Source organism: Mycteria americana, chromosome 1, assembly GCF_035582795.1.
Source record: "Mycteria americana isolate JAX WOST 10 ecotype Jacksonville Zoo and Gardens chromosome 1, USCA_MyAme_1.0, whole genome shotgun sequence".
Lineage (NCBI taxonomy): Eukaryota > Metazoa > Chordata > Aves > Ciconiiformes > Ciconiidae > Mycteria > Mycteria americana.
The window spans coordinates 86,812,997-86,825,459 of NC_134365.1; the positions used below are offsets into that span (position 1 = coordinate 86,812,997).

Consider the following 12,463-nt stretch of genomic DNA (forward strand, 5'->3'; position numbering starts at 1 on the left):
ACATTTTCTGGAGAGTCTGTGTGGAAGGGTCCCATCTCTTGCTTCCTTCACCCTGTGAATAAATTTCCCTGGGAAAAGCAGCCAGAGACCTAAACATCTGTACTCGTTTTTTGAGAAGCTTAGGCTGTTGTTCAGCTATCTCCAAAAGTGAACAGCTCCTCCCTTGGAACACACATCTCTTTGATTCAGCTACATTAATATGATGGACAAATACTGATGTATTGTGTTCTTTGTGTGCCACGCCAGCCTATATTAGCTTTGCTTCCAAGACTGTACTCATAGCTCATTTCTGATTCATATAGCATGTATATTTGATGCAGGATGGTGAGGTGTTTTTTCCTTTATGTCTTGAAATATGCAGAGAATGAGTAAGCACAGAGGTGTAGCCCAATCTTGAGAGTGAATACAGAGGATAGGACTCTGGCTCATGCTTTTAGGCACCCAAAGGTTAGCATGTAATATAGCATAGAGCATATTCTGGTTCCTTAGCACCACTCATGTATGACTGAACCTCTAAGGCATAGGAAAATCCACTTTATGCTTCCAGGGCAGTAGAGTGGTGGGACAGCCATCTACCTTCCTTACCAAATCAGAAAAAGAATAACATCAAAACAAGGACAGTGTGTGAGACATTTTACGTAAAGCTAGTACTGAGTGATCCAGGAGTGACAAGAGGAATTGGAGCAGGGGTGACTTCACAAGGCTTTCCCTGCCATAATTTTTAGTTTGGCTCACAGCTGTCATTGTTTCTGACCAACCTTCCTCCACAGCCTTGTTCACTTCAAACAGCACCAAACCCTATCTCCTCCTCTTTGCTAATTCCCGACTGTCCTGCCTGGGAGAATAATTCTACAGTCTTTTTCATTCTTACCATTACACTGCTGGCACAACCCATGGACTCCTCACCCCTTTGTACCTGTCACATTGAGGCTGTTGATATGTTTTGTCTTTGAAGTAATTTCCAAATTCTCATCTCCCCTTTCCATACTCATGCTCCAAACCACATTCTCTTTGTGGACTGCAGAAACCTCTAGTCACAGCAGTTTATCCCTTGTATCAGATTGCTGTGTTAGTAGTCTTGCTTCCTTGCTTCTGTTGGGTTTTTGTTGTTGTTGTTTTTTTTTTTAAATTCAGGGACACCAATCTAAGAATATTATCTGCAAGGTCTACTTTGTAATGGTTTGTTTCCTGTCCTTGAGGAAAAGATATTGCATGGGAATATTTATTCTGGCATGTCCCAGACACCATCTTACAAACTGAATGCTAGATTGTGACTGGCTCAACCCTGTCATATACGATCTATTATGTCCCTCATATTATTTTCCAGCCTGCCTTGGGCAAGGAGATGGGCATAGGGCTTTGTATTTTTGTATCTCTCTTGTTCTTCTCTCTTATCCATGTGTTTGTTTTCATTCTTCAGGCAATTTCAGGAGTCTGAGGCAACTGATCCAGCATCTCTTGTGCCATTACAATCGTCCACTCGAAACAGAGAGTACCGTCCAGGTTAGGGATACAGAGAGCCTAGTAGTACCCTGAAGAGGGAAGGGAATGCAATGGAAATAGAACCAAAGTATGTGGTATAGAACCAAGTGTGGCTAAAGCATGGACACGCTTATGGTCTTGAACTCTGACAGCATCAGTGGGGAACTCTCTCCAAGGAGGAAGGGTGTGATTACTGTAAAGGAGTGTGCATCTTCCTAAAGAGCCATCTGTGCTCAGGTGTCAAGGCTACCATCATGACTGAGTGTGGGCATCTTTTTCTCAGTGAATAACTTAATGCTATTCTGGCTAACCTGGAATAAAGTGCAGTTCTATTCCATTTGGCAAACAGTTTTGGCCAGATAAAAATGAAAAAATCCTTTTGCCTTGTGCCATGTTAGATGCCCTTGGGTATCTGACACATCTGCACAAGGTTGGTGGATATCATACAGAGCCTATGGGAGACCTATCCACTCTAGGGCAGTGGTTGGACCCCATGTGGGATATCTGAGAGCATCTAAAGCAGTACTAGATGGCCATGTTTAGGCACCTGAATTGCTCCACCAGCATTCCATAGTCAATCTTCATTGGCAAGGGAAGCACAGCAAGTACAGAGTACACCTTATAATGTATGAGTATAAAGAAAATCTAAACACTCAGTAATATATTATTTGGAACAAAAAAGGGACCACATGGGGTGAGGAGGCTGTGCAAATTTTTCCTTTCCGTACTCTGTGAAACTGTGGGTTCTTTGTCTGTCCTGAACAGTGTTTTCTCCTACAGGAGCCAGTGGAAGTCGTTGACACCATGAGGCCAGAAGAGGTAAAACTGGGTGCAGAAAGGGAGTGAAGTTAACTGAGTGCTTCTTTTGCCCATTTCCTATCACTTGCAATACTTCCTGAACTCCAACAACCTCAGTGATTGCCACATAAAGCCACAACTAAAGCCATTTTCCTCTTAGAGTTGCACAGTGGGCAAGTCTCACCCAATAAGAGAAGAGATTGTTCTGCTAGATGTGCTGAGTAAGGCTCTGACTAATCTGATCTAGTTTTGAAGTCAGTCCTGCTGTGAGCAGGGTTTTGGACTAGAGACTTCCACAGGTACCCCGTCACCTAAATCTTTCTGTGGGTCTATGTTGTTCCTTCATTTTTTACACAAAGGAACTATTATCTTGCAATGACAAGGGGAAGATCCACTCAAAAAGGAAAGTTAAGACGTTCACTCCCTCTTTAAGCAGGAAGGAGCAAAACCTCACCTTCTCAGAAAACCTCTGAGGTACTGGAATTGTTCTGTTTCCATAGGAACTTGACATCTGGCAAGGAAGGGATGGGAAGCCTGAGGGGTGTGATACAATGGGCAAGATGAATGATCTATATAGGAAGGAAAGAAGCATTAACAGGAGAATGGGACTAGTTTGGGTACACAAGACAGCAACACTGCTGATTACTGTGAGTGATTCCTCTTCTTTCCTGTGTCAGATAGATGCTTGGGAACAGGAGGAGCTGAACAAGAACGTGTGCTTTGACAGCTGCCGCATAGACCCTTCCCCTTTCCAACTGGTGGAGAGAACTTCCCTGCACAAGGTGGGTGTAGATGTCTCTCTGATGCATATGTTGTTTTTCTCCACCCTCTCTATCATTGCAAGTCTAGTCTATGACTTATTTCTTCTCCTTGTCTTCACCTACGACTTCTATCACCAGCTACCTCCACATCCAGCTACAGAAGTCAGTTTGTTCCTATAACCTTCTTCGTGTACCTCCCATCTCCTGCAAAATGAAAGGCTACACGATAAGAAGTCTGAGTGCATTTATCGAAATAGCTTTTGGACACCACATAACATTTTCCAACCACTACATTAACAGAAGCATTGTATGCCTTGCTACTGGGGGCATTACACTGATATTTACACTCTGCTTTGTCAGTGTGCAGCACTGGAATGAGTACTCCTGGATTTCTCAGGGTGTTTCTGTCAGGGTGTAGAGTCTGTCTCAGTGCATGAGAAGAGTTGCTTGAAACCACCCTATATCATAGGCTCTTCATCGGACTGAAGCACAAGGAAAGAGGAAGTGGGATCATACAACTTCTAGAGTTAGCAGAGGATGACTGGGGTAAAAGCAATCATATATCAGGAGTAAGAGAGGACTGGGCTTTCACTCAATGGAAAAGGAAAGCAGTCTACTGAAGCAAAAGTGCACAGTGCTTGTGTTTATCAATACTCATTTAACGTGAATGGTCAGCATATGCCTTGCACAAAATTAATTAGTTACTGTTACCAAAGGGGTAAGATCTCAGCCTTGAGCAAAATAAGAACAGGTTAGCATATACTTAAGATGAGTTTGGTGTTTTCTAAAGGGCTGGCTGAAGTAATCTGAAAACCACTAGCATTTATCTTTGAGAATATAAGGGTTACAAGAAATTATACCTGAAGACTGCAAATGGGGAAAGTTTCATACCTCTCGTAAAAAAAGAGCAAATGAAAAACTCTGAAATAACAGACAAGTCAGCTTAACTTCAATGCATAAAAATGCAGGAATAAATAATCAAACTATCTGAGGTATGCATAGTTAGAGCTAAATGTGAGACTACTGACAGTGGCAAGAATATCACAGCTTATTATGACTGAATTGTATTTAACCAGTCTGATTTTCATTTACATTAGGGTAAAATGTCTTGTTCCTGAGAAATGAGATTTTCCCTAGTTCACACTTGAATATGACATTTGATATCTCATGTGATATTAAAAAGAAGGCAAACACCAGCTGTGAAAGAATGACTTCATGTAAGGTCACAGGTAAAGTCCAGCTAGAGCTCAGCTTAAAGAACCTGGAGGCTGGAAATACCCCACAGATGAGCACTGAGAATGCTGAAAGTTTTAGAAAACCTGATCTATGAAGAACAGTAAAATAATGGGGTATATTTAGTCTGAAGAAAAGAAGACTGATAGCAGTGTGATATCTGTCCTTTTAAGAAGGCTTTGTAAGAGAAAGGGAATAACTTGTTCTCCGTGTTCCCACTGCACTGGATAAGCATCAACAAGCTAAAGTTTTACCTGCCTTGGCAAGAAATATTCTGGAACAGGAAAAAAGGAATCTTCTAGCACTGGAAAGCACTGGAATAAATAACCTAAGCAGATTCTGATTTTGCGTAGTACTATATGATAGTTTAATTTCCAGCACCAAAATTAAATAGGATCTGCATAAGTCCCCAAATACACAGGGTGTTGCATGTGAATCTCTGTTTGCCAGATGCAGGATGGGAGTGACCTTGAGAATGTGCTCTCCATCATCAACACACTCCCAACTATGGCTGCACAGCAGAAGGACCAAAGGGTAGTATTTGCTAGCTACAAAAGGGGAAGGGAAGAGGTAGTTTCTCACTGGGATGACTGCACTTGCATGCCTTTGTGATTCCCATTTCTAAATCCCAAGTCCCAGCTCCAGCCACAAGTATCGTGTTACCAGTTTCCAAAGTCCCTGACATGGTCTTTTGTGGTTTTGCTCATAGACGCATACATTGTTCTCTTTACTGGGCCTCAGCCATGCCTATGTAACCAGTATGGGGAAGCTGAGGGGAGTGTTGGCTTTGGAAGAGGTAAGTACAGATCCTTTCATCTCCTCCTAATCAACTGCAAATGCCCTGTGGATCATTCCAATAACTTAGAGATGTTGGAGGATCCAGCTGGCAATATATATAACTGCTATTGCTACATTTTCAATCTAGTGTTGAATTCTGAGTCAACCCTTTGGAAGCCATGTAGAGGAATGGATGACTGTATTTCAGAGGAGGCAGCAGGTGTTGTTTACAGGGATGTTACATGGTTTGTCCTTTTCATGAGTGTATGGCTCTTAACTGAGTGGCTATTACTGTCTCTGAAAGTGGTGTGGAATTTGTTATTTACCGTGGAATGAAAAATTACAACACCAGTGTAAAAGATGATCTCCACAGGCCCCAGAGGTAGAGCTGTGATTCTATTTGTGATCCCTTTACCGTAGAGACTAGATGAACTTCTGCTAGGTAGGGCTGGGTCAGCCTCCCTTTCATCCATTTTTTCTGAACTTTTGTTCTTCTCATAGCTTCAGAAGGCAATAGAGGGCTCCACACGCTCTGGGGTTCGCCTCCGCCCACCCCTTGCCAGTTTCCGCGATACCAACCGGACTTCCATCAGCAGTGAGAAGGTCAGCCAGGCCACTCAGGTGTGGAGCCGGCAGGACAACTCCATGGTGACAGCACAGCAAGCAGTGGACTTGGGAACAGAGAGCCCACTGCCTCCCTGCTCACACTCCCCCCAGCCCTCACACTTGCATGAAGAGGGAGAAGTCCTGTGCTCTGCTTATGCTACTGATACTGAGTTGGAAGAGATGGAGCTAGCAGGGCCAGTTGCTGAAAATATCTCAGACATCCTCAAGGACATAAGCCTACGCTCCACTGACCTAGATGAGGATGAATATGAGGATGAGGATGTGCCCTTATAGCTGGTGTGAGGGGAGTAGTCCATCACACTCTTCAGTTGAGCCAGTCTTCTTGTGTTTGCTCCTCAAAGAGAAGCTTTTGGATGTTCTTCGCAATCCCCACAGAGGATTGATTCAGCTGGGGAATCAGCTGCTTTCTTTCTGTGCAAAGACTGTTAGGCTGTTGGACTATATGGGTGTGTGCAGGAGTCAGATGTGGACTGCAAGGTGGCTAAGGGCAGGGTCATAATGCTTAGGCTTCTGCCATGTCTATGTAACATGGCAGAAGGGATTGTAACAGGACATGAATACTGCTGGACACAGTCAGGATGCTCTGGGTCAATCTGTCACGTGGAAAGTGGAGAAGGAGCAGCTCTTCTCATTCTCCATTGGTGTTATCCTTCCAGTCACACCTGGCCTGCATGCACCAGTGTAAACATAGCCAGACTTCCAGCCATGAAGCATATTGCTGCTTCTGACTATAATCCTGTCCATGTTGCTGCAGCTCCTTTTCATTAGCTCTTATCTTGCATCCCCCCCCCCCCGCAACATTCCCATGTAGAACATTTTCCCTCTTTCTTAATTTTTACTCTGGGATTTTCCTGGATGGGGGTGCAGTTAGGAGCTTCTCCTCTGTTCTTTAGCTGAGCCGTGCCCTAAAAACAGGTGGGAGGAAAATATTCGGTCTATGTCTCATGTCTTGAATTCAGCCAGGGCTCTAAGAAAAGCACTGGAAGGAGGAAAGCCTCTTTGTTTTCCCATCATCTCTGGAATTTTTAAATAGAATGGGAAAATCTTAAGTGGGGGCATCCTCAGTGTTGGAGGGAGAGGAGTAAAAGCATGCATGCACCTATATTTCAAGTACTTGTGTCTGTCTCTGAATCACTGTTCACAATTTTTACAAAGTTATAGTCTTAAAATATAACAACGCAAAAAAAAATATGCAGTGTTAGCAGGCTGCCAAGAAATACAGCAGAGGGAAGCCACATTTTCTACACTTTGAAAACAGGTTTCTCTCTGAAAACTCCTGCTCTCTTTCCTGGTAATTCTACCCTGCCTACTTTCCACATATTTCTGCATACCTCAGATCCGAGAATTCCAGCTCTCACTTCTTCCAGCTTGTCTCCATTGTGACTAACAGCAGAGACCTCAACGGTTGTCTGCAGCATCCCTCTCTATTCCAGTTCTAAATCTGGAGCAGATCTTGATCTGTATCTTGCAAAAAGATGTCTTGTCAGTTCATGTCATGCATGCAAAACCTTAGCATCCAAAGATAAGATGCTGCTTTGTTTAACTCACTGTCCTTGTGAGTTTTCTCAGTAAATAGGCAAAATCAAATTCTGTGTATTCTGCAGCTTTCCTCTAACATTCTACATTTCTTTCTATCATATTTTTTATCCAAGTAGTCTATTGGATGTGTTTCCACTTATCAGCAACAGAGAAGAAATCCAGGCTCTGAGAATATGTTCTTGTGGGTATTCTCCCGATGTTAGGCCACATCCCCCTTCCTGATATTAGTAAAGCATTCTCTAACTCAAGAGTGACCAGTTTCAGCTTAACAGGTGCTTTTCCATAAGCTGTCTCAGGAGCAAGTAAAAAATATGGTTACCTCTAACCCAGTCTCCCTAGGAAAATTCCCTCCTGGCTTTAATTCCAAGGATTGACATTGCACCGATTCCTCTCTGATGATGCTCATGGGTGGGAGAGTCTGTGACAAGCTTATAATAGAGGGAAATCTCTCCAGCTAGTCTCTTGAAGAGGGAAAGATCTATTTTTGTTGTCTGGAATTCAGAGCCCACCAGCTCTGTATTGTCTTTGACATGTGATCCCCCTCTATAAGCTAACTGGGGACAGCCCTTCCCTACCAAAGTGATCTTCAGTCCTCCGAGGGTCACCCTGTCCTTGTGAGAAGACAGTGCTGATCTGAGGGCAAGTCTCTTCTGTACACCAGCTGCTTGCCTCCACCAGAGGGTTGTGGCACGTTTCTGGCTGCCAGGCATTAGCATACGGCCTCTCTGCTACCTTTGTGTCACCTTCCCCTGCCTGCAGAGAAGAGGCAAAACAACTACCTTTTTTTCTCAGGGAACTGTGATAGTCCTTTAAATAAGCAGGGAATAAAGGACATTCCTTTTAAAAACCCATAAATGTGCAGTGAGTGGCAACACTCTGAGATCAAATCTGATCTGAGGGTCCACATACCCTCAGGAAGGACAAGTTTCTCCAAGTCAGCCCCAGCCTTATTACTGGCAAGTACAGACTTACATTTTGCAGCTTAGCCAAACACTTGCACTGAGACAGATGAGACAAGGAGAAACTTTGAGGCTGGAGTCAATACACCTCCCCCTCCTCTCTCCCGAATACAGATATATGTTCTGCTCCAGTCCCACACTTCTCCTACAGTGTGTTACAGAAGAACTGGGATCTGACTGGCTGAGAAAGCAGATGGAGTCTAAATCAAAGCCAGAGTGTGTGTGAGTCATGACAGACAGATTGTGAGCTGGGGGAGATGAAGCTGGAACAAAAATGATGCACATGGAGAGGCTTGGGGAGCTCAGAGTAAGACACAAGCTAACCTGGAAAGTTTCTTGAGGTTTGTCACCTGAGGGTACAAGAGCAGACACATGTGCCCACACATATCTCTCCATTCCTATTGCCTTTAGCTGTCCCAGAGTTACCATGAGGAGCAGGACTGCTCTCTGTGGGGAAGCAGAAAGGTGGGTGTTACTGCTGCTCTTTGGAGGCATTACTCAAGATCCATTCCAGGTGTGCCCCCACCCTTTGAGCAGAGGCAGAATTCATCTGCACCATTTTCTCACCTGGGAAAAAGTATGCCTACGTGAATACATATAGGGAGCCAGGAGGGGACAAAAAACATACTGCAAAGGTGGTTTGCAATGGCTGAAGATGTTTCCACTTCCATTTTACCAATAAAATCTTCATTGAGCTGATGCCAAGTACTTTAGTAGGTGTGAAATGTGGAGTAAACTGACACTGAACCTTTGTCAAGGGAACTCTAAGCTTGCACCCTCTCAGGCAATCCCAGTATGCCCCCTCAAAGTTTAAACTTGAAACCTTTGTCCGGCAAACAAAGTCACACTGACCTGTCACTCTAAAACGTGCATCTCTCATCCTATCCAAGTAGCACAGACTTGGCTACCTACACACAAAAATCATTTTTTCCCCACCTAAAATATCCCTAGAATTTGTATCAGCACTGAGGCCTTCCTATTCAGCTAGAAAGTCAAATCTCAGATCTGCCCCCAAAAATCCAAGCACAAGCCTTGAGAAACAAGAAGTTCTGAGGCTGTTTTGAACCACAGAAGCTTGCTTTTCTCCTAAATAGCATGTGCAGTTGCTTAGAATCATTGTTTTGGGCAGAGATTCATGTCACACCGAGCTTGTCACTATCACTCAAAGCACTAAAATAGAGCTGATCTTGTTCAGCATTTTCAACTCCAAGCACCTGCTGAACTACATTTGGTACCCAACATATAAGGAAATACTCTGAGAAGAACACAAGAGTGAAAAATCTCCATCAGAGCAGAAAATTTTGGGAAAACACCACCACCACCACCACACCAACAAAACCCTTAAAAAAATCCTTTGACCTTGTATCTTCAAGATAAATGTAGTCTTAATCTCAACTAATTGCCAGTTTACTGATATTCAGTTAATGAAGGGAAGAAGTTATCTATTAAATTTTAATCCAGCAAAAAGTTGAACTCTTCCTTTTACATGGCATTTAAATGTGAAGGCAGAAGTCTCATTTTTAAACTCACCAATATAAAGTGAAAAAATAAGGAATACTTACGATTGACAAGACAACAGATAGGGCTTTGGGTAGTTATGACAAGGCTAAGAGACTTGGTCATGATTTGGATGAAAGAGAAAACACATGGAGATGGTCTACTGGACAACCAGAAAAATTTGCCTGGACAACGTAACTTTTTTTGGTTGGCAAATTATTTCAGACTAAAAAAAATCTAGTTTGCTAACCCTATGAAAAAAAACCAGTTAGTACAAGCAGGAATAGAGAGACAGACAGTATCAAGAGTTCATAAAAAATAACTCCTCCCCCTCTCCCCAGTTATGCAAACACTGTATAGAAGTGTGTGTTTTGTGGCCAAGGAGTACAAGACAGGGCAATAACCAGCTGAGCAAGTAAAGATCCCACTTTGCCGAATTAGTCCAATCCCAGGAAAGGTATAATTAAAAACACACTATTAAAAATACTGTCACAACAAACACTAAGTTGTTCATGGCCACATAAGCAAGGATCTGGGCACAGCTCTCATAACAATTTAATCAACACTGAAGATCCATAATTAATATTTCCGCACAAAAGCCATGCCTGAGAATTAGTATTCTCAACTAGAGAAAAACATTTTTTTTATTTTTAGCTATGTGATGCAAAACTTTTTAAGGCTTTATTTGTGGGAGGCAAGCTTAAACTGATCCTGACTGTAAACCGCAGGTTCTCATTGTGTGCCCCCCCCCAACACTGGACAGACAACCCTGTGCATGTGGACTCACACACACAAACATCACCTTTTTCAAATCACGGGTGTGCAATAGTAGATAGCTCTGCAATTGGGTTGCCTGTGCTTTGAGCCACATCTCCCCATCCCTCAGCTTGCTTGGAAGTCAGTAAGTCCTGGTGCAGCCTCACAGTGCTGAAGACACTACTGTGGACACTGCTGCGATTAGCTAAATGAAGCCAATCTCAACTAAACCTGTTACTAGTTCAAGCACTGGCCTTTAGATGAGCATTTGCTAACATCCCAGCAGTTTTGGTGTGCTGCTTGTGCAAACATCTTGTGCTCTGTAGTAAAAACAGTTACTGAACCGTACCTAGCCAACTTGAAGGATTGCACCTGGTATGGAAGACAAAGTATGTTGAGGAAAAGTCCAGTAGCAAATCTATAAAGGAACCAGAATGTAGACAAATGAAAACATGAATTGCCTGCTTTATATGAACAACAATCTAAAAGCTGCTAGTATCTGGCTATTTACTGAATAGCTACTTACTTAGTTTGAAGAACAGAAGGTAAAAAGACAAGATTACTAAGATATGTTCAGAATTAAAGCCACACAAACTCAAGTTAGAAGCTTTTCAGTTTTTCCACACAGAAACAAGTGCAAAAGACAGTAATGGAAGGCTTATGAGGAATACATTTGCCAAAAAATATTCATCTGCTTTTTTCTCCCCCTCAAACTTCTATAGTGCACTTAAGCAAATGGGCTGTGAAAAGAAATGGGAGCTGTGAGATGGTTGGATTATGACCAAACGTCACAAAATCTTACGCTTAAATTAAATTTGCCGTTTCTCTGGCACAGAAGATAAGAACTGTCGGAGGGACTCTATAGAAAATAACCTTGCAGCTGGCAAAGTGCAGAGCCAGTGAGGTATGCAGCACGAATGATCTTATGCCCTTTTTATTTACTGTTTTCATTAATGAATTGAAAAAGGAAGTAACATATGAGAGCTTGTAAGACAGTAACATGAGAGAAACATATGGTAGATTTGCCATCTCATCTAAACAGAGAAATAAGCAGAAAGTGGAGATCAGAGACTGGGGCACATACCACAGATTGAGGTTCATGTTGAGGCTAAGCAGCTAAATCTAGAGGAGATGTACCTAGCTGAGGGATAAATCTAGACTAGCAGGATGGTAAAATAGTTCTGTTAGGTGAAGCACTCAGCAGCTGGACACCATCTTTGTAGCATAATGTAAAGTTAAGAAAAAAAGACATTTTTCCTGTGCAGAGGTAGGACTTACAGGCTGAGACATGTTATTTTCCCAGGGACTCAAGTCTTAAACATATGTGGAATAATTGATTTCATCTGACACACTACATTTCAAAAAAATAGTGACAATTTAGAGGCCATTTGGAAAAAAAAACAACAGGAGGGAGTACTAGAGGACTTACAGGATTGACAAAAAACCCTAAAAACCTAAAGGAGTTAAATATGTGTGTCTTCTGTAAGTCACAATTAATTATATGAACATAATTATGCAGACATACATACTAAGGGGTGGGTGGGAATCTATTCAGAAGCAAAGGCAGGTAAACTGGAAGGAAACAGATTCACTTCAAATAGAATACAGAAAGCAAAGACCAGCTAAATAGCCCTGATTGTGAAATATACTATGCCTTAAGCAGGACAAGTGACACTGCTTAGCCCCTGTAAGAACCAGTGGAAAAGTCCAAGGAAGTATCTTCACAAGGAAATCAGTATCTTTTATGTCTAGAACTTAAAATTCTCATATGGTAAACAAAGCGCTACTGGAGTTGGCCTAATGTCCTAAATCAGAAGCAGATGATACAACAACGTTGGAAGTGCAGAGATGCTCCTTTCGCTCTGAGTCAACCAATTCCCCAACCTGCTATGAGGACAGCAGGCTGAGAAGTGCCTGATTTAAAACTGAAATGTGAAACCAGAGTCTTACTACCCAGTGTCAGTGCCTTTTACAACCCTAGCATCAGACTCCTCTTTGTGGCTTAATCTGGTGGTGTGAAACTTCTGTCCAACT

The 12,463-nt window shown here is 42.6% G+C and overlaps 1 protein-coding gene across 1 annotated transcript in view; it reads left to right on the top strand.

Moving 5' to 3' along the window:
• CLCN1 (chloride voltage-gated channel 1) overlaps positions 1 to 6,065 on the top strand; it is a 44,565-nt gene extending 38,500 nt beyond the window's left edge. The window contains exons 19-23 of the mRNA XM_075510339.1: positions 1,421 to 1,503; positions 2,263 to 2,301; positions 2,958 to 3,062; positions 4,984 to 5,070; positions 5,553 to 6,065. Of these exons, the coding sequence (XP_075366454.1) occupies positions 1,421 to 1,503; positions 2,263 to 2,301; positions 2,958 to 3,062; positions 4,984 to 5,070; positions 5,553 to 5,951 (713 nt within the window). The 3' untranslated portion in view covers positions 5,952 to 6,065. The remainder of the gene's footprint in view (positions 1 to 1,420; positions 1,504 to 2,262; positions 2,302 to 2,957; positions 3,063 to 4,983; positions 5,071 to 5,552) is intronic.
• Positions 6,066 to 12,463: the final 6,398 nt, after the last annotated feature.